The sequence below is a fragment of the Scyliorhinus canicula genome, chromosome 21, assembly GCF_902713615.1.
Source record: "Scyliorhinus canicula chromosome 21, sScyCan1.1, whole genome shotgun sequence".
Classification (NCBI taxonomy): Eukaryota; Metazoa; Chordata; class Chondrichthyes; order Carcharhiniformes; family Scyliorhinidae; genus Scyliorhinus; species Scyliorhinus canicula.
Genome location: NC_052166.1, coordinates 61,062,406 through 61,085,139, shown reverse-complemented (window position 1 = coordinate 61,085,139; position 22,734 = coordinate 61,062,406). Strand labels below are relative to the sequence as shown.

The 22,734-nt window shown below is 50.0% G+C and overlaps 1 protein-coding gene across 17 annotated transcripts in view; it reads right to left on the bottom strand.

Annotated features, from left to right (window-relative positions):
- LOC119955849 (dynamin-1) overlaps positions 1–22,734 on the bottom strand; it is a 263,367-nt gene that overhangs the window by 17,217 nt on the left and 223,416 nt on the right. For 10 of the 17 annotated variants that reach the window (XM_038782469.1, XM_038782474.1, XM_038782477.1 and 7 more), the window contains 4 exons: positions 20,993–21,004; positions 15,015–15,188; positions 12,505–12,746; positions 8,455–8,685 (listed from right to left, as the gene is read on the bottom strand). In XM_038782469.1, the coding sequence (XP_038638397.1) occupies positions 8,455–8,685; positions 12,505–12,746; positions 15,015–15,188; positions 20,993–21,004 (659 nt within the window). Of the gene's footprint in view, positions 1–8,450; positions 8,686–12,504; positions 12,747–15,014; positions 15,189–20,992; positions 21,005–22,734 lie in introns of those variants that run through there. The other 7 variants (XM_038782486.1, XM_038782475.1, XM_038782478.1 and 4 more) reach the window with 3 other exon arrangements.

Genomic DNA, 22,734 nt, shown 5'->3' with positions numbered 1-22,734 from the left:
GTGGAACTACCGTGCAACAGACATAGGGTGAAGGTCAGTAAATGGGACTGTATACCCTGAATGTATTTGTGATGACACAGCTGTAACAACACAAGGCTTTATCTGTCAATAGTTAATCAGAAGATCCACTAGACCCTACAAAGGGACACTCCCAGATGATCACACGTCACCAAGCTCCGCAAAAGGCAGTCACAGCAATGAATAGCAAACCCCATTCCCTCGAATGTTCTTCCCTCCCCCTCAGAAGAAGTTGACTATTTCTAGAATGACATAGAATTTACAGCACAGAAACGGGCCATTTGGCGCAGAGGGTCTATACCGGTATTAATACTCCACATGAACCTCCATCCATCCTCCTGTATCTCACCCCATCAACACATCCGTCTATTCCTTTCCCTCTCGGGTGTCTATCCAGCCGCTCCTCAAGTTAAATTATCCCATTCGCCATGTGGTAGCTAGGCTCTTCTTGGAATTACATCAGATGTAATGACCCTTGTGTTGAACGTGTGGTATGTCAGACGTTTCCAGAAAAGGTGGAGATCTGACGGAACCTTCAACACCGCCACCCGCCACCCGCCCCACCCCCCCCTCCCCCCCCCCCCTCCCCCCCCCCCCCCCCCCCCCCCCCCCCCCCACCCCCCCCCCCCCCCCCCCCCCCCCCCTCCAGCCCACCCCCAAGGGATCTTTGGGCCCACGTCTCTGTCATTGTTACAACGAGGAGGGGCACGTTGGAAATTGTTTAATAACAGAGCTTTGCGTAAAAAAAGAGAGATTTAATTTTCAGGCTCTGGCATAACCAGTCATTATCGCCTGGATCATCACTGGCAAAAATTAAAATTCTGCTCCAGGTCAGCAAAACGGCGCAGTCCCCTTCTGTAATAATTACAGGGGTGCTAAAAACCGACCCCCCCCCCCCCCCCCCATGGAAGACCACCTTCAAACACAGCGGCCTCTATTACATAAATTACTGAGCATCAGAATGGCCAAGACTCCCTCTTCAAATATTGCAACAAGCTGTGAAACACTGTGACCAATTCTGCACAAAGTTACCCTGTGATACAAAAATGTAGAGAGAAACAGAGTTAACGTTTCAATTCCGCGTTCCTCTCTCCGCAGAGGCTGCCAGACCTGCTCCATTTTTCCAGCATTTCCTGATTTAATCTCAGATTTCCAGCATCCACAATAGTTTGCTTTTCAGTTCCGCTTTTCCATGATATAATAAACAGTGATAAAGTGGAATCTTTGCAAGGTAGTTAGATGATAGTTATCGGCTGAAATTTCAATTGAGAGTTCAGAGGACTTTAAGGGCGGTATGGTAGCACCGTGGTTAGCATTGCTGCCTCATAGCGCCAAGGACCCGGGTTCAATTCTGGCCTCGGATGACTGTCTGGGTGGAGTCTGCACGTTCTCCCCCGTGTCTGTGTGGGTTTCCTCCGGGTGCTCCGGTTTCCTCCCACAGTCCAAAGATGTGCAGGTTAGGTGGATTGGCCATGCTAAATTGCCCCTTAGTGTCCAACGGTTAGATGGGGTTACTGGGATGGGCTTAAGTAGGGTGCTCTTTCCAAGGGCCGTTGCAGTCTCGATTAGCCGAATGGCCTCTTTCTGCACTGTAAAATCTATACTTCTATAACTTCCTCAAAGTGAACGACATGAAATGAAGTAAACCCGGGCAGCACAGTGGCACAGTGGTTAGCACTGTTGCCTCACGGTGCCGAGGTCCCAGGTTCCATCCCGGCTCTGGGTCACTGTCCGTGTGGGGTTTGCACATCCTCCCCGTGTGTGCGTGGGTTTCACCTCCACAACCCAAAGATGCCTCACGGTAGCATGGTGGTTAGCATCAATGCTTCACAGCTCCAGGGTCCCAGGTTCGATTCCCGGCTGGGTCACTGTCTGTGTGGAGTCTGCACGTCCTCCCCGTGTGTGCGTGGGTTTCCTCCGGGTGTTCCGGTTTCCTCCCACAGTCCAAAGATGTGCGGGTTAGGTGGATTGGCCATGCTAAATTGCCCGTAGTGTAAGGTTAATGGGGGGATTGTTGGGTTACGGGTATACGGGTTACGTGGGTTAAGTGGGGTGAGCATTGCTCGGCACAACATCGAGGGCCGAAGGGCCTGTTCTGTGCTGTACTGTTCTATGTTCTATGTGCAGGGTAGGTGGATTGGCCACACTAAATTGCCCCTTAATTGGGAAAAAATGAATTGGGAAGAAATGAAGCAAACCCTCATTCAGGTTTTTTGTTACCTCTGGCCCAACTATTCCAGCATAATCCTGGCTGGTCTCCCACACTCCACCCTCCATAAACTGAGGTCATCCAAAACTCTGCTGCCTGGTTCTCAACTCACATCAGGCCCCGTTCCCCTATCACCTCGGCGCTCGCGAACCGATGCTGGCTCATTGTCAATCAAGCAACACTTTGATTTTTTAATTCTCACCCTTCTTCTATTGGCCTTGCCCCTCCCTGACTCGGTAATCTCCTCCAGAGAGGTTTGTACTTGTTGGGAAGAGTTAAACTGGAGGCTGTCAAAATGACAGCCACCAGGAAACCCAATAGCAAATTCAGAATAAATTGTTTACACAGAGTGGCGAGAATTAACAAAGATCAACAAGCAATACAGCACAGGAACAGGCCCTTCGGCCCTCCAAGCCTGTACTGGTCATGATACCAACCTTGGCCACAACCCTCAGCACTTCCTAATGCCACATCCCGTTATACCCATCCTATTCATGTATTTGTCGAGACGCCTTTTGAACACCATTCATGTATCTGCTTCCACAACCTCCCCTGGCTGCGCGTTCCAGGCACTCACCACCCTCTGTGTAAAAAAAAAACTGCCTCGCACATCTCCTCTAAACTTTGCCCCACGGACCTTAAACCCATGCCCCCTGATGACTGACCCCTCCACCCTGGGAAAGAGTGCCTGCCCATCCACTCTATCCATGCCCCTCATAATCTTGTAGACCTCTATCAGGTCGCCCCTCAACCTCCGTCTTTCTAATGAAAACAGTAAATGTAGCAATCAGTACCACAGAGTGGTTGGAGCGAATAGAATAGATGCATTTAAGGGGAAGTTACGTAAGCCAATGAGAGAGGAGGTTATAGCGGGGTGGGATTCTCTGGTCTCCCAGCCGCGTGTTTCTCGACGGCGTGCCATTCACTGGCAGCAGGAGTCTCTCTTCCCACCACTTGTCAAAGGGATTTCCCATTGAAGCCATCCCACAGGGAAACCCACGGGTGGGAGTGCGCTGCCAGTGGGAACAGGAAATCCCAATGGCCGGAGAATTCCGGCCTAGAGGGCTACAATTATAGATTTAGATAAAGAAAGATGGAAGAAAGCGCGAATAGAGCATAGACACCTACACGGAATGGCCTGTTTCTGTGCCTTAGATCCTATGTAATCTTTTCTGGGATGGTTGACTTTATTCAATTTGAGTTGACAAACATTTAAGTTGAAGACTATTTTTAAAGGTTCAACGAGGAATATTTCGGTTTTATATTTCAATGGTCGGTGTTCTTCACACCTGCCCGCACTCCCTCTTCTCCACCTGCTGGACATGTTGAAATCATCAGACCATCTCCTTCTCTACACAAACCTATTTCCAAGCTCTCAAGTCAAAATGGTTAAGATGTCTTTGCCACACTGAGGCTGTCCTCCGTCCTACCACCTACAACCTTTCCGAAACCATGGCACGACCTAAACTTCAAACTTGATTGCCTTCTCTTCCATCCTTTTGGATCTTGGTGGAGTCCTTCATTAATGGAACAGATCCATTCATCTGGACTTCTACTCTTTAGAAGATAAGGTGCTGGGATCATGTTGCTGACCAGTGAGTGCATTTTACAAACGTTTGCAAATTCCGGATTCCCATCGCTCCATCATTGGCGGCCAAGCCTACAGTTTCCTGGCCTTTAATATCATTAATTCCCGCCCTAAAACTCTAATTCTGCCTTTCAAGACACTGCTTAGGCCATTCCTCTTTGACACATTTGTCCAATGTCTCCTCAGGTGACTCGGTGTCATATTCTGTCGGATTGTGTTCCTGTGAAGGGCCTTGGGGACTTTTTTGCTACATTAAAGGCGCTATATAAATGCACATTGCTGTGGTTGCCAATCTCACCTACCAATTAAACCCAGTCTCCTGAAAAACCTTGGAAGGGGAAAAAAAAGGAGAGAGTTGAACCGTTAATGAGGAATGTGAGTTGGTTGGTCTCAGGCTAGTGAATGGCCTTACTGTTTTCGTGCGGTTCCACCGTGAATGGGGCTGCACTGGCCAGACTTCTGCTTCCTCCTCCAACAGACTCAGCAATGAGCACAATGACTTCACCAGAGACATTTGTGCCCCAGGTAGATTTATGAAAACCCACAGCTCCACTGCGTTAAAATTCCACACTCTCCTTAAATTAGAGCAATCAGTAGGGATGGATTTTACCAAAGGATAAGGAGAGAGAGAGAGAGAGAGAGAGACATACAATGAAAAAGAGAGACACAGACAGACACAAAAGAAGAAGACAGACAAACGTGTGATTGAACAGCTTGACAGGAAAAGGGAAGGGGAGAAATAGATGGATGGCAGAGTCAAGAGACAGATAGGCAGCTAGACTGGGAAGGTCAAGCGCCGCACACAGAACTCGACAGATAGACAGATCGGGAGTGGGGGGGAAGTGAGAGAGGGGCGGAAGAGAAAGAGAGAGCGAGAGGGAGAAAGAGAGAGAGAGAGAGAGGTTATTCTATCAAGGACTTGGGCCTCTTCTTTCAAGGACTTGGGTATCACTGCCAAGCCCAGCATTTGTTGTCCATCCCTGTTTGCCCTTGAACTGAGTGGCTTGCTGGGCTATTTCAAAGAGTAGTTAAGAATCAACCACATTGCTGTGGGACTGGAGTCACGTGTAGGCCAGACCGGGTAAGGCCGGCAGATTTCCTTCCCTCAAGGACATTTGTGAACCAGATGGGTTTTTTTTACAACACGCTGCCCTCCAGGTGAGAGATTAAACAAAAGCAACTTCCCCTCCCCACCACTCTGCTCTCTCCTATGGAGGCAATGTCTGGTGGCGCTGTTTCACAGGGAGTTCTGAGCAATATTCATCCCTCAAATAGCATTATTAAGATAGATTATCTGATATTGATCACATAGCTGTCCGTGGGGGTCCTTGCTGTTCACAATTTTATTTACATGACAACATTGGCTACGTTTCAAAGAAGCACTCCATCGGGTTGTAATGCATCATGGGAAGTCCTGAACGACACTGGTAAAATGAAAGTTTCCCTTTCCTTTAACGGGCAGAGAAGATAATCTGAAAGGAGGGATTTCTGTAAATGAGCTTCAATTGTAACTTTTACATCAGAATAACTTCCTATGTATCGATTGACCAGTAATTTGTGGGTGGGTCGGTTGTTGGGCGCTTTGGTAAATCCTGAGGTCACACTATAAACGCAGGTTCTTCCTTTTATAATTATGTGGCTCAGTAGTTGCGGCCTGATTCTCCTTTGCCTGTGGCCCTCAATCACTCCTCCTCTTGGCTTCCACTCACCACCGTGGTGAGCTGGGATGTTTCCCCCCCCCCCTCTTTTCCTCCTGTGAAAGGCTGCACGGCCTTTGTTATTCCAGGTTCCATCAGCTAGTGAGAGGGCCCTATCCAAATAAAGCAATGGGTCTATTGGGCCCAGTTCCTACTCCTGCTGCAGGAAAGTGCCTGACAATGACCCGCGGTATCAGAGAATCATATAAGGAAGAAGGGGGTCATTCGGCCCACCATGTCTGTGCTATCTGCCTTCCTGAGCTGCCCAGTTAATCCAACTCCCCCAGCTCTTTGTTCCTAGCCCTGCACTTCTATTTCTGTCCTTCAAGTACCTATCCAGTTCTGAGAAAGTACTGGATAAAAGCAAATTACTGCGGATGCTGGAATCTGAAACATCTGGAAAATCTCAGCAGGTCTGGCAACATCTGGGCAGCACGGTGGCGCAGTGGGTTAGCCCTGATGCCTCACGGCGTCGAGGTCCCAGGTTCGATCCCGGCTCTGGGTCACTGTCCGTGTGGAGTTTGCACATTCTCCCCGTGTTTGGGTGGGTTTCGCCCCCACAACCCAAAGATGTGCAGGGCAGGTGGATTGGCCACGCTAAATTGCCCCTTAATTGGAAAAAATGAATTGGGTACTCTAAATTTATTTTTAAAAAAGGTCTGGCAGCATCTGAAGGGAGAGAAAAGAGCTGACGTTTCAACTTGAAATGTTAGCTCTGAGAAAGTACCGCTGACTCGGTTTCCTCCAACCTTTCAGGTTCCCATTCACAACAACTCACTGTGTAAAAGAAATTTGCCTCATCTCTCTTGTTTCTTTTCCCTCACCATCATCATAATTCTGTGTACTCTTACTTCACAGACCATCCGCACCCATCCTCTTCCAACACCTAGTGATGCACCAAAGCAGACTTCTGTTTCCATTGTAGTCATTCCCAAAACAGGTCACTGGTCTGTCGCCAGGGCCTGTAGTTTGAGGGGAGCCACGCCACATCAAGTGTGGCTGATCACGAGTCTCTCCCGCTCTTACCGCCAGCCACAGACTATGCACTATCCGGTTCCCTGTGACGACCACGGAGTATGAACTACCCCGGTAAAATGGGGCAGAGTTTCCTCCTTAACAAAGGGGAACCTCACTGTATAAAAAACCCTGACCTGGGTGCAGGTCGGGGAGGGCGACCCTTCGGGGCGAGGAGAAGTATTGTGTTAGTTGCGTGTAATTAAATAAACCGGAGTTCATTTTATCCGACCGTGCATTCCTACATTGGAATCTACACTATGACGCCTACCTTACAATAGATGCACTCTGCACAGGGTTCTGTCTAACCAACTGGAGCCCAAGTATTTGGCTAGCTGTGAACTACAGGTCCGCACCCATGGGTGGTCACTGCTTGTCCGGTAGATGTCACTTTTTTCTCTCCTCCCCATTCACTTGTGGGCCCTGAGCCACTAGGTGGCATCTTGCTCTGGTCCAATGAGCTCCTAGTGTCTCACGGTAGGCGCCCGTTCTTCAAACATGAGCTTAGTCAGAATCTCAAAACCTGCTTTTCAGCTCAGCGGACCTGGGGAGTCAACTCTGGAACCACACTTCCACTTAAACCACCAGTGGGGGCTAAGAAGGGTTCAGCTTCAAACCAATGAAGGACAAATTGGAACTGATGTCAGAAAAGGCCTTCACATGCAGTATGTACCTTTGAGGAGGATAGTGGAGAAAAAAGGGAGCCATTTTAACTCAAATGCACCTGGCAAGAACAGGCCAGGTACGACTCAGATAACTGTTTTCCAAACCACCCCCCCCCCCCCCCGATCAAACTTTCCATTGAAGTACTTGATTGAAACATATCAGATCCTGAGGGTGGACGTAGAGAGGGTGTTTCCTCTTCTGGGAGAATCTAGAACTAGGGGTCACTGTTTAAGAAGAAGGGGGTCATCCATTTTAAGACCGGGATGAGAAGACTGTTCCTCTCAGAGGGTTGGGGCTCTTTGTAATTCTCTTCCTCAAAAGGGGGCGAAGCGGAGTCTCAGCATTTATGAGGCAGAGGTAAGCAAAGGGGCCAAAACGTTTCTAGGGGTAGGCGGAAGTGAGGAGTTGAGGTTATAATCAGACCAGTCATGGTCTTATTGAATGGCGGAGCAGACTCGAGGGGCCAAGTGGCCTACTCCTGTTCCTAATCTGTGTGCTCGAGATGCAAGGCAAATTGAGTAACATTGGACAAAGTGTAAAGGCAGCAATCCATCCGATTTGTTGCCTGGAAAATCGGGTTAGAATGAGCCCCAATAAACCTGGATTCAGTCAAGAAATACAACTCAGTGCTACTATGGGAATAAGGCAGAACAGAGGTGGGGGGGGGGGGGGGGGGGCTGGGGGATTGGGGGGGGGGGGGGGGAGAACAGTTTGATATTTCTGGGCGAGCTAGCTATGATGGAATGAATACTCATCCTAAACTGTATTTACCTTCTGGGTGCGCAATCCTTTGCTCAAAAACCCTTAAAAATGCAATGAGAATAATATTTGATTTACGAAAGAATGGGTTAGCAACAGCACACCGGCAGAGCAGGTACATTGGAGGAGTTAACTTGACAGCTCTAAGAGTGCCTGAATTACTGAAAGACGAAAAAGAAGAACAGACAAGTTGGTCAACTAACCGGCGCAGAGTTCTGCTGAATTGTGTTACAGTTGGGTAGCAATGAAGTAAGGCAAGAACTAAGTTACAATAACACACAGAGGAACTTGGTATGAGTGTTTGTACGAGAGCAGTGCCAATTGCAACCCCTATCCTCAGGTCATTCTCGTTCCACCTAAGCATGTTGGTTACTGTTCCAATTAATCTCCAGGGCCTATCGCCATGCTGACGTGTTTGACCAAGTCTGACCTTCTGGTCACCTAAAAACGTCAGTTTCTTCCCCTGTAACGTGTGATCGCTCGAGATTCAAAAGATTACCTACCTGGGGACACCAGGAGGAGCCCGGTTGGGCCTGGAGGGGACTTGAGGCGGAGCCCCAAATGGATCTGGAGAGGCGCCAGGCCGAGAGGGAATTGGCGGGGCACTACCGGGGGGTCCTTGAGGAGGGGGGCCAGAAGGTGGTGGAGGGCCTGGGGCAGGACCTCGAGACAGAGGCCTGACTGGGGGAACCGCAGGAGCTCTCCTTTGTGGTGTAGGACTGGAGGTTGGAGACCTAGGGGGAAGAAAAGGTAATTAGTTAAGTCTGTATTACTCACCGGCAAACATCATCGGACCATAGACGGTTATAGCACTGATAGAGGCCATTCAGCCCATTGCGTTTGCACAGGCTCTTTGCTGGACCGATCAAAAATATGCTCCTCATAGACCCAAATCTTGCTCATCTTTCCTTAGGATACAGAATCCCTGCCTCAACCACTTTGTCTGGTAAATTGTTCCATTCTCAGCAATACCTTACATTTATATCATACACCTATCAACAAAACATCTCAAGATGCATCGCTGAAGCATAAACAGATAGAAAATGGCACTGAGACAGAGGAAGAAATATTAGCTGCATTAACCAAAATCTTGGTCAAAGAAATGGTTATGAAGCAAGTTCTCAGAGCAGTTAAGAGAGGTGCAGAGCTTTCCATAAGAAGTAGAAGAACAGGAGTGGGCCATTTGGCCCATTCAGCCTGCTCCACCCTTCATTAAGCTCTTGGCTGATCTGATTGTGGCCACAACTCCACTTCCTGCCGGTCCCCACAACCTCGGCTCGCTCGGAGGTCAAAGAACTGCCCAACTCATTCCATAGAATCCCCACAATGCAGAAGGAGGCCATTTGGCCCATCAGGTCTGCACCGATTCAGTGACAGTACACCCTACTGACGGGCCCATTCACCGCTCAACTAACATAGCCCCACCTAACCTGTACATCCTTGTACACTAAGGGACAATTTTTAGCCTGGCCAATCCACCTAACCGGCACATCTTTGGACTGTGGGAGGAAACCGGAGCACCCGAAGGAAACCCATGCAGACAGAGGGAGAACATACAAACTCCACACAGATTCAACATGTAACCCGCAAATGAACTCAAACTGCTTGATAGCTCCATTATATCCCCCATGGTGGGGACTGGGTCTATCACATAAAGCAGCAGATCGTCAGCATATAGGGACACCCTATGCTCCCTCTCTCCTCTCTATTCCCTTCCAAATGCCCGAAACCCTCAAAGCTATGGCTAAGGGCTCAATCGCTTATGCAAATAGGAGGGGAGACATTGGACATCCCTATTCAAATGGATGTACCCCAAACTCAAGGAATTGGTATTAACACGAGCCAAGGGGGGCCCTTTACAACAACCGTGCCCATGAAGTCAATTTTGGCCCTAGACCAAACCATTCCAGAACTTTGAAAAGTTACCTCCACTCCATCCTGCCTTCTCGGCATCTAAGGACACAATCCTCTTCAGCTGGGGCTTCTTGGACGGGGAGAGAACAACATTCAACAGCCTCCGAATACTGGCTGACAATTGCCGGCCTTGGACAAAGCCTGTCTGATCCTCCGCAATCACCTCAGGGAGTAGGGGCTCCCAACCTTACCGCCAACACCGCAGCCGGTAGCTTGGCGTCCACATTTAATGGCGAGATAGGCCGGTATGATCCACACTCTGTTTGATCCTTATCCTTCTTCAACAATAGTGAAATAGAGGCCTGTGAGAGTGTAGCGGGTAGGGATCCTCAGGACTGATATCCACCAGTGACAGGACCAAGAATGTTCCAGACTGAGATAGACGGATTTTTGATCAGATGGTAAGTGAAGTTGAGGCAAAAGATCAGCCATAGTCTTACTGAATGAGCCAAATGATCCACTCCTGCTCCTTAAATGTTATTTACGTAAGAAACGGGATCAAGAGTTGGCTATTCGGCCCCTTGAATCTGCTCTATCACTCAATAAGGTCATAGTGGATCTGATTGTGGCCTTAACCCTATTTCCCCAGCTGGCCTCCACTCCCTTGTCAATCGGAAATCTCTCACTCAGCCTTGAATATCACAGAATCGTTAAGTTGCAGAGGGAGGCCATTTGGCCCGTCGGGTCTGAAGCAGCTCTCCAAACGTGCAGCATGCCTTTTCCCCCTACCCCTGCACAAAAATAATCATCTAATACCCTCCTGAATGCCTCGTTTGAACCTGCTTCCACCTCACTTCCAGGCAGAGCACTCCAGACCCCAAACACTCACTGTGTGAAATGGATTTTTCTCACAGCCCATTTGGTTCTTTTGAAAATCACTTTAAATCTGTGCCCTCTGGTTCTCGATGCTTTCACAAGTGGGAACAGTTTCTCACTATCTACTCTACCCAAATCTGTGAATTTTATGACTTTGAACACTTATCAAATCTCCTCTTGGCCTTCTTCTCCAAGGAGATCACTCCCAACCTCTCCAATCTCTCTCCCTAATTGAAGTTACTCATGTCATGTTCTGTAGACTGGCCAAAGTGAAAAGATGAACTACGGAACATCTAGTTTAAATACTTTATTGTAGAACAACTGCGTGATAAGATAATATGATAAATAAAATAATAAACTGCTGACACTAGTTAACTATTGTAGAGCTACTGCAAAATAGGTCTATCCTCCAGCGCAACCTACTCCCAACTCCCCAGACTACAGGGTCAAGTGGTGGGTTTACACTGCCACCTAGTGGGCGGATGTCATGCATAACAAGATGTACAAACTTGCTTTATGCATATCATTACAACTCATCCCTGACGCCGTTCTTGTAAACCTCTTCTGCACCTTCTCCAATGTGTTCACATCCTTCCTGTAGTGTGGCGCTCTGAACTGTACACAATATTCCAGTTGAGGGCAAACTAGTGTCTTGTATAAGTTCAGCATAACCTACTCACTCTTGTACTCTATACCCCTATTAATAAAACCCAGAATACTTTATTAACTACTCTCCCCACCTGTTCTGTCACCTTCAATGACCAATGCACATATACACCCAGGGCCCTCAGCTCCTGTATCCCTCTAAGAATTCTACCCCTTATTTTATATTTTCGCTGTTCTTCCTACCAAAATGCATCACCACACGTCTCCGCATTGAACTTCATCTGCCACCTATCTGCCCACTCCACCCAATTTGTCTGTGGCCTTTTGAGGTTCTACATTGTCCTCTTCAGAGTTTACAATACTTCCAAGTTTGGTGTCACCCACAAACTTTGAAATTGCCCTTTGCACACCAAGATCTAGATCATTAATATATTATCAGGAAAGGTATGGGTCCCAATACTGACCGCTGGGGAACTCCACTACAAGCCTTCCTTCAAGCTGAAAAATAGTGACTGGGCATGACTCTCTACTTCCTATTATTCAGACAATTCTGTATCCATGTTGCTACCGTCCCTATTATGCCATGAGCTGAGCTATAACGTTTCTCACAGGTCTGTTAGAGGCACAATATGTTCAATGACCCAGTCTCCACTGCTCTTTGGCAAAGAGAATTCCAAGGTCTGACGGCCATCGGAGAAAAAGAATTCCTCCACATCTCCTTACATCAAGTAAAATCAGGTGGTGTTTAAAATCAGCTTGGCCCAAAATGGGCAGATAATTGCCACCAATGTCTTTACCACAGGTTATACCAGGCGAGAGTTTATGTTTCAACATGGGTTGAACGGTAACCATGGGTTGGCAGCACGGTAGCACACGTGGCTAGCACTGTGGCTTCACAGTGCCAGGGTTTCAGGTTCGATTCCCCGCTGGGTCACTGTCTGTGCGGAGTCTGCACGTTCTCCCCGTGTGTGCGTGGGTTTCCTCCGAGTGCTCCAGTTTCCTCCCACAGTCCAAAGAGGTGCAGGTTAGGTGGATTGGCCATGCTAAATTGATCTTAGTGTCCAAAAAAGGTTAGGAGGGGTTATTGGGTTATGAGGATAGGGTGGAAGTGAGGGCTTAAGTGAGTCGGTGCGGACTCGATGGGCCGAATGGCCTCCTTCTGCACAGTATGTTCTATGTATCTATGTATCTATGGGTCTGAGTGTTCGTTTACAAACCTTCGCCCGGACGGGGTTTCTCGCACTCCCAGCCAGGAGTCATCGACAGGTGGCGGTTGGGGGGTGCTGCTGGTGGTGGTGTTGATGTCACCGATGATGTTTAAGGCTTCTTTCAGGGCATGGTACATCCTTAGCATGTCGTCACGACGCTGTGCCTGCTCGGGGGATTCCTCCATCAGGATGTTCTGGTCTGCACACGAGTAGAGTTGAGCCAGTAACTCGGACTGGATGAAGTCTTTTGTCTGTCGCAGGTGGTGAAGAGAAAGGAGTCAACGTTAGTCCTGAACAGAGCTTCAGCCCGTCGACAAATAACACTCAAGACCACCCGGCTGGAATGCAAATGGGTTGAATCACTCTGGTCCAGCCCTGCCTCACCCCGACCAGAAACCCAGACCCCAAGGCCTCCCCACGTAAGCGCTCATGGGTCAGCCTCCCAGCCAGCCCCAATGCACCCGCTCATGCTAATAGTAATGAAGCCAGTCCAGGGACTGCATGATCTATGTCACTGTATGATCCCCCAGGCAGGGTACCAGCAGTAATCCAAGATGGAGGTTGATGTGTTATCTGAGGTGGTCTAACATTGACTGCAACTGGATGCAGCGAAATGAGAAACAGGCTTCCGACACAGGAAATGGTCCAACACTGTTTTGCTGCTTGCTGTACATAATCTGCTGTGGGTTGACACTCTATTAACCTAACTGATAACCTTCTACTGGCTTGACTAGACTAGCTCTCTACCACATGGTGATGATGTTCACTGGCCTGTGCACTGTAACTATCTCAGTAGCCGTGTCCTGTGAGAGAGGGAGAGTCTTAATGCCCTGTGGGCTTTATAGTGGTGGTGTCCCGTCTGGTGATTGGTTGTTCTGTGTTGTGTGTGTTCATTGGTTATCCTGTGTGTCAATCACTGCCTGTCTGCATCTGATGATATACATGAGTGGATATTATGACAGAGGTCTCCAGGCCCTAATGAACAAAATGGCTCTTCCACACTGGAAGAGTGAAGCTGGTGGCAGAAACCAGCTGTTGGTTCCGCTCCGAATAGACATGACTCGGAACCAGTTGACACCAGAGGTTGAATTATATCAGTCTCTGGATTCCCCTCCCCATTGGTCCACTGAGGGGAGCACCGGCTGCCCCGCAGTTATTTAAAGGCCAATTGACTACCACCATTCTGGATGAGGAAGGCCATTGGAAGTCTGGCAGCCCTCCAGAACAATGGCATGGAGCGTTGGATAAGGATTTGGGTAAGTGTTTGGGGTTTCATTTTGTGTCAAGCTAGCAGGCCTTGTTGGGGACGGGAAAGGAGGGGTTGAGGAGGGCGCGGGGTGGGCTGGGGTTTGAGAGGTATTGGGGAGAGGGCAGTCTGGGTGGGGGGGGGGGGGAAACGGGAATTGGTAAACCTGACTGAGGTCCTCTGATGGGTCCAGGGGCCTGTTCAGGAGGGATACCTACCCACCCTGTCCACCACCAGCCTGGGCTGGGAAACCTGCCAGGTTGCAGGAACCCTTGGCGTGGATCTTTCCCGCTGCTGATTAAATCCCAGTAGCGGTGGGATGAGGCCCTTAACTGAGAATTAGTTTCCCACGTAGGGGCCTCAGTTGGCCCACTGGTGGGAAAGCTATGTGATGTCACCAGCCGGCAGCTAAAATTGTGGTGTGGGCAGAGTCAGGCGGGTAGGCACAGGCAGGCCACCCACTGGACATTACATTCACAGCTCCACCTTTAAACCTGCTGGGAAGAGTGGCGGTAGATAGAGTAAAATCCAGCCCCTGATAGTTACTTGGCAATAAGGAAAACTTGCATTTATATGGCATCTTTCATGACTTGTAGTCATCCCAACTCACCTTCCAGGCTCTGGCAGCTTCTCCGAGAGCAGCTGCCAAACCTGCAACCTCTGTTCACGAGAAGCACAAGAGCAGCAGGAACATGGCAACACCGACACCTCGACATTCCCCTCCAATTAGCACATCAGCCCGACTAGGAGACATATCCCCAATTCTTTATCTGTGGCTGGCTCAAAAATCCTGGAACTCCCTCCCTAACAGCACTCTGGATGTGCCTGCACCACAGGGACTACAGCGGTTCAACGGGGCTGGTTTAGCACAGGGCTAAATAGCTGGCTTTGAAAGCAGACCAATGCAGGCCAGCAGCACGGTTCGATTCCCGTACCAGCCTCCCCGAACAGGCGCCGGAATGTGGCGACTAGGGGCTTTTTACAGTAACTTCATTTGAAGCCGACTCGTGACAATAAGCGGTTTTCATTTCATTTCATTTTCACAAGGCAGCTCGCTGCCACTTTCTCAGGGGCAATTAGGGATGGGCAATAAACGCTGGCACAGCCGGCGATGCCCAGATCCCAAGAATGAGCTTCTATGAAGTCCATTGACGGAGACAGGATTAGAAGTTTCCGCAAACGAACGGGAGGTCGACAAAATATTTTTTATACAGAGAAACAGAACATGGTCATAGGTAGATAGGTCATAGGTAAAACTGGCCCCCGTACTCACATTGATAATCATGAGATGCATGATTGTCTTGGGCATGAGGTCCCGGATGGTTTTGTTGACAATTCCCATGTACGAGTCAACCAGGTTCCGGATGGTTTCCACCTGTCTCTCCAGCTGAGGGTCCATCGAATGCATGAAGTTGTCCCCGGAGCCGTTCTCCTCATTCTCACTTTGCTGCTCAATGCGAAGTGAAAGGAAACGGCAGATTTTAGCCAGACATTCTTTGAACGAGACTCAACATTACACAAAGGGCCTCAAGCGATGGAATGTGCACCCCTTCTCCCCCCCTCCCCTGCCCCCCCCCTCCCCCCACCCCCCCCCTCCCCCCCCACCCCTCCCCCCCCCTCCCACCCCCCCCCCCACCCCTCCCCCCCCCCCTCCCCCCCCCCCGCCCTACCCCCACTACTTTTCCAGACTTATGGTGCCCTACACCCACCCTCTGGGTGAAAACGTCTTTCCTCAGATCCCCTCCCAATCTCCTGCCCCCCCCCCCCCCCCCCTTATCTTACCAATGGCTGAGGGACCGGACACAGTGCTTCTATTATAGGAAGCGCTTTCCGCCGGTTTGTAACCAGTAACCTGTGCCGATACAACAATGTACGAGCTAACACGGCAAATGTGAAAGGAGATCGAATTATCAAGACATGGGGACCAATCCCAGAAATTTGCAAATGTATCCCAAACACTTTCTCCTCTCCATTTTCTTAAAGTGGAGCAGTTTCTTCAAGTAATATTTAAATTGTTTAATGTAAAAATGTAGCTTCCAGACCCAACAGTTTAGAAGTTTAAAACGATGAGCTCTATCCATGCTGGGGACAAATCATTTTTTTTCTCAATATAAAGTACTTTTAGACAAATTTATTTTCAAAATTCTTTCATGGGATGTGAACATCACTGGCAAGTCCAGCACTTGTTGCCCATCCCTAGTTGCCCTTTTATGGTGTGGTTTGCTAGGCCATTGCAGAGGGCAGTTGAGAGCCAGTTGTGGGGTCTGGAGTCATATGTAGGTCAGACCTGGTAAGAGTGACACATTGATGAACCATCAATTGAACGCGAGACGAATTGCTGTACAAAAGTTAGGCTTTAATAAGCTAGATGTTAGCCCTGCGGTCGACTACAGTAAATGGACGACCGCCGGGCGTACTGGGTATTTATACCTCGCCCTGGAGGCGGGGTTAACTCAGCCTCTCGACCAATCGGGGAGCCGTCACATGACTGGTCTCAACCAATCGGTCGAGAGGCACATGACCGACCAGGGCCAATGGTAAGCCGGTGTTCTGCACCAATGGCAGGCAGCTATGTTAATCATACCACCACACACATTTTTTTCCCTAAAGGACATTAATGAACCAGATGGGCTTTTACGACAATCGATGGTGACTTCATGATCGGCAGCTGCCACGGTTGGATTTGAACCTATGCCCCATAGATTTAACCTAGACCTCAGGACGACCAGTCCAGTGACCATTGCCACTCTGCCACCATTGCCCCCAATGTTGATGAAGAACAAGAGAGAAGAACAGCTCAGTCAAACCATCAGGTCAGCGAGTTGCACAGACCATGTCCCATCTCATCTTCCCATGGATGTACCCAAGATATTCACCCTCCTGAGGGAAAGTTCTGCACCACACATTCGTATTGCCTGAAGGAAGTCCTGCTTAACTCCAGAAATGTTCATCCACCTTCAACTAACACTCTTCCATCCTGCTGCCCCCTCCCGAGGCAACATCCTTCCTTCCCTATCCCACTCAGGAACTATTGTGTCCCAGGGACTGTGTCATTTAAGCATGCAGCACTCTCGGAGGGATTGACAGGTCAGATGCTGAGAGACTGGCGTGTCCCTGGGTTGGTGAATCTCGATTCAGGGGCTATAATCTCAGGATATGGTGTCGGCCATTTTGTACTCGGCTAAGGAGAAATTTCTTCACTCAGAATCTTTGGAATTCTCTATCCCACGGGGCTTTGGGAGCTCAGTCGTCGAGTTTATTCAAAACTGGGATCGATATTATCAGACACGAAAGGAATCAAAGGATATGGCAATGGGGGCAGGGAAGCAGCAGAGTTAAGATAGACACTGAATGATGAAGTATGCTCGAAGGGCCGAATTATCCTATTTCTTATGTTCATTTTTCATTATCTCTGTCTAAGTGCCACCCTTATTAGCCACAATCCCAACCCCAACCAGATAATCAGCCCTCTTCGAAAGTGTTAATAAACTCAGCCTCAACTTCTGCTCGCTTCCTTTCTTATCTATTTCTTCTATTTCCTGGTCTGCCTTCGCAACGTCAAACTGTGCTCCCGAATCCTGAACTGTGCCTTAATCGAAGAGCGAGCTTCTATCTACAAAGACATCCACCCTTCCGAGCGGAGCATCGATTTGTTTATGACTGCAAGAGCGGAGCTTCTGTCAAACAAACACCAACCACGTAAATCCATTCCGACATCACCGGAGGAATGCATTTATTCCGCTTTATCAGCACACCGGAAGCCTCGGCTGGCCCCGGGTAATGAATAGGGTCACTTTCACAAAGGCAAAATAACGGGAGATGCTGGAGTCTGAAAATAAAACCCCAGGAAATGCCTGACATTCTCACCAGGTCTGGCAAAATCTATGGGGAGGAACAGAGTTAACAATCCAAGTCAGTGACCTGATGTCTGAAAGATACAAGTTCAGATGAAAGGTCACTGACCTGAAGCAACTGTGGGCAGGATTTTCCAGTCCTGCCCTCGATGATTGCCGCCACGGGCGGGACCGGAATGTCCTGGCCTCTGTTTGTCCGCCAGCAAATGCTGCCGGACCTGCTGAGAATTTCCAGCATTTTCTGTGTTTATTAAGGTCACTTTTGCGCTTGCCCACTCTAGTTGGGCGTATCCCTGGAGGAATCAGGGTGCAAGGGTACCGCCACCCTGCCCCTAATCATCCATCGTCTTAGTGCCCTGCCTTCCTCAGCCAATAGGAAAGCGGACAGACCCTTCAATATCCCAACATCAGTCAAACAACACTCCCCCACATTCTCCCCGTGTCTGCGTGGGTCTCGCCCCCACCATCCAAAGATGTGCAGGGAAGGTGGATTGGCCACGCTAAATAGGGCAGCACGGAAGCACAGTTGCTTCACAGCTCCAGGGTCCCAGGTTCGATTCCCGGCTTGGGTCACTATCTGTGCGGAGTCTGCACGTTCTCCCCGTGTCTGCGTGGGTTTTCTCCGGGTGCTCCGGTTTCCTCCCACAGTCCAAAGATGTGCAGGTTAGGTAGATTGGCCATGCTAAACTGCCCATAAGTGTCCTAAAAGGTTAGGTGGAGTAACTGGGTTACGGGTGTGGGCTGAGGTGGGGTGCTAATTCCAAGGGCCAGTGCAGACTTGATGGGCTGAATGGCCTCCTTCTGCACTGTAAATTCTATGATTCGATGATAAATTGTCCCTTAATTTAAAATAAAACAACACCCCTCAACTCCATCTGCAATATCTGAACAATTAATGAACAGCTTTCAAAGTAAATGACAAAAGCTGCCCATTTTCTCATAACCTCCATGAGTTTTCTTCAGAGGTGCTGGGAGAAGTGGCCACGAGATCAATCTTTAATTATTACAGATGCCAGGGCAACCCTAGAGGCCTGGAAACCCCGGATCTCTTTTGGAGGTGCGGACTCGGGTGATTTCTCATTGTGAGTTCTCAGACAGTGACTGCGCCAGAGTGCACCTCAGAGATCAACAGAGGAAAATGCACAAACAGTTATTTATGGCTTTGCCTTTGGGTCCAGCATTTCGCACCGGATTCGGGTGCTGGATTCCACCATGGCAGAGAGGTTTACCAACATTGCTTGTTGCTGCTTATACGGGACGTTAAGGCCTGTTTGAGCAAAGTACTGGGAGACAGTCCCTGTATCCTCACACGCCACCAACTCCAGGAAAGATGGGGGCAGCACGGTAGCACAATGGTTCGCACTGTTGCTTCACAGCGCCAGAGTCCCAGGTTCGATTCCCAGCTTGGATCACTGTCTGTGCGGAGTCTGCACGTTCATAGAATCATAGAATTTACAGTGCAGAAGGAGGCCATTCGGCCCATCGAGTCTGCACCGGCTCTTGGAAAGAGCACCCTACCCAAGGTCAACACCTGCACCCTATCCCCATAACCCAGTAACCCCACCCAACACTAAGGGTAATTTTGGACACTAAGGGCAATTTATCATGGCCAATCCACCTAACCTGCACATCTTTGGACTGTGGGAGGAAACCGGAGCACCCGGAGGAAACCCACGCACACACGGGGAGGATGTGCAGACTCCGCACAGACAGTGACCCAAGCCGGAATCGAACCTGGGACCCTGGAGCTGTGAAGCGATTGTGCTATCCACAATGCTACCGTGCTGCCCGTGTCTGCGTGAGTTTCCTCCGGGTGCTCCGGTTTCCTCCCACAGTCCAAAGATGTGCAGGTTAGGTGGAACGGCCATGCTAAATTGCCCCTTAGTGTCCAAAAAAGGTTAGGTGGGGTTACTGGGTTACGGGAATAGGATGGAGGTGTGGGCTTAGGTGGGGTGCTCTTTCCAAGGGCCAGCACTGACTCGATGGGCCAAAAGGCCTCCTTCTCCACTGTAAATTCTGATTCTATGAAGCGATCATTTGGCTGAAAAATGCAGTGGCCACTCGGTAGGTTAGCCGGTCTCAGAATACACGATACCAGTGTTGTCCACTAGACAGATGTGGCAGAGAGCGAATCCAGATGTGTCCGAATGCATTTCTGTTACGTAAATAAAAATTGAAGTGATAGAACGCCACCAATGGACATGCGATCTCAGTTGTTACATTGGCCTGGCGTATGACTGTGAACGTCAGCCTTCTTGAGTGTTTGTCGGTGAGGTGAAGAAACACGAGTGTGTGAAGGTTTTAACCATTGCTGTGACTGCTGTTGGTCACTGAATGATGGCAGAGGTTTGTTAAGTAAAACAACACATGCAAAGTACACTTGCCTGTATTAAAAATAGGGCTCCTTGTTAAAAAAAAACGACATGACTGGCTAAAAAAGAATCTTGCCGCAATCACTCACTAGCAATTTCTTTTAAAAAAAATAAATTTAGAGTACCCAATTCATTTTTTCCAATTAAGGGGCAATTTAGAACATAGAACATAGAACAGTACAGCACAGAACAGGCCCTTCGGCCCTCGATGTTGTGCCGAGCAATGATCACCCTACTTAAACCCACGTAACCCGTATACCCGTAACCAAACAATCCCCCCATTAACCTTACACACTATGGGCAATTTAGCATGGCCAATCCACCTAACCCGCACATCTTTGGACTGTGGGAGGAAACCGGAGCACCCGGAGGAAACCCACGCACACACGGAGAGGACGTGCAGACTCCACACAGACAGTGACCCAGCCGGGAATCGAACCTGGGACCCTGGAGCTGTGAAGCATTGATGCTAACCACCATGCTACCGTGAGGCCCCCTGATTTAGCGTGGCCAATCCACCTACCCAGCACATCTTTTGGGTTGTGGGGGCGAAACCCACGCAAACACGGGGGAGAATGAGCAAACTCCACACAGACAGTGACCCAGAGCCGGGATCGAACCTGGGACCTTGGCGCCGTGAGCCAGCAGTGCTAACCACTGCGCCACCGTGCTGCCTCGCCAGCAATGTCTATTGGACAACACTGCTGAACACCAATGATGCGCGGTACACACAAAAACACATCGAAAAAAATATCACACACAAAGTACTGGACATGCAGCTATTGAGAGGCTGGGATGACTTTGGACAGACAAAAACCAATCGGGTGCCAGGAACAGTGCAAAAAAAACAAACAAACAAAAATCTTCGTGCAAATTTAATTTCGACATGCAGAAACCGGGATTAGAATTCCGGGGGAAAGAAAGAACCCAGCCAGAAGAAACTCGGAAACTGGACAGAAAGAGGAAAATTCCAGTTCCACATCAAGAGGAAAGAGATGCTTCTGGAGATATTCGAACCTACTTACATTTTCTTTATCCTGGGTCAAAGGTGATGCAAATTAAACCATAAACAGGGAGGAAGAACATTCATTTAGCGAATTAGTCACTCGTTTAGCAACTAGGGGCAAGTAAGAAAGAAAAGGCAAAGCACAGCGTTGTTAGAAGCACCACAGCTTACCTCACTGAGTGATGCTAAAACTAAAGAGCGACTGGCACATCAGATTCAGACCAAACTTCGTGGAAAGGACAGAGGTCAACAAGTCTGGGGAAAGGGGGGGGGAGGGGAAAGGGGGGAGGGGAAAGGGGGGGGAGGGGAAAGGGGGGAGGGGAAAGGGGGGGAGGGGAAAGGGGGGGAGGGGAAAGGGGGGGAGGGGAAAGGGGGGGAGGGGAAAGGGGGGGAGGGGAAAGGGGGGGAGGGGAATGGGGGGAGGGGAAAGGGGGGAAGGGAAGGGGGAGGGGAAAGGGGGGGGGAGGGGAAAGGGGGGGAGGGGAAAGGGGGGAGGGGAAAGGGGGGAGGGGAAAGGGGGGGAGGGGAAAGGGGGGGAGGGGAAGGGGGGGAGGGGAAGGGGGGAGGGGAAAGGGGGGGAGGGGAAACGGGGGGAGGGGAAAGGGGGAAAGGGGGGAGGGGAAGGGGGGAAGGGGGGAGGGGAAAGGGGGGGAGGGAGGGGAAAGGGGGGAGGGAGGGGAAAGGGGGGAGGGAGGGGAAAGGGGGGGAGGGGAAAGGGGGGGAGGGGAAAGGGGGGAGGGGAAAGGGGGGGAGGGGAAAGGGGGGAGGGGAAAGGGGGGAGGGGAAAGGGGGAGGGGAAGGGGGGGAGGGGAAGGGGGGAGGGGAGAGGGGGGGATTATCACATGTACGTTTTAAAGTTGCTTTTGAACTGTAAAAGCTGATGACATAAATCGGGGAGGGGGGGTGAAAGAAGTGATAATGCTGAGTTGTAACCGTATACATCACTCGTTGGCCGCGATCTAATTGAAATAAAAATAGAGTTTGTTCTGGGGCGGATTAGGGGGTCGTTCCTAGCGCTTGTACCCCTCCTGCGGCCGCACTTCGCATTATTTCCCACTCTGAGGGGCTCTGGAGAGTGGAGCTCCCAGTGCAGGAAGGGATTGGGACGCCATTTTTAAATGGCGTACGATTTCTCGACGCCCTGACGCTACCCCCGGAGGTCGTTCCCCCCCCCCCCCCCCCCCCCCCCACACACCCAGACCCACCTACAAAGAGGGTCATAAACCCCGGAGGTCGTTCCACCCCCCCCTCCCCGCACCCAACCTCACACAGGCAGGGCACCCCCCTGGCATGATCCCGCTGTGGGCAGAATGCCAGCATGGAACCCAGGCAGTGCCATCTGGGCACCCAGGCGGTTGCAGACTGGCATCCAGGTGGCACTGCCAGGCAGGGTGCCACGATGGTGCTGCCAGGGTGCCTGGCTGGCACTGCCAAGGTGTCCGGGTGACACCAGCAGTGCAAGGGTACCACCCTGCCCGGCGGGCGACCACCCGGGGGCTTGCACTCGCCTGCATGACGCCCGCCCCGCCGCCCAGGTACCGTTCCCCCTGGTCCCTGTTTGTGAGGGATTCTAACAGAGAACCTGAAGAAAGCCCAATTTCACTGTAGGATATCAGCTGATTTGGAACGGATTAATTATTGTGACAATTTTTTTATGGCCATTAAGCTGGGGATTTGAGGTGGGTGGGAGGAGGGGGGGTAAAATCGAGCAATGTTTCACTTTTGACTCATAATTCTGGTCCATCTCTGGTCATAATAATA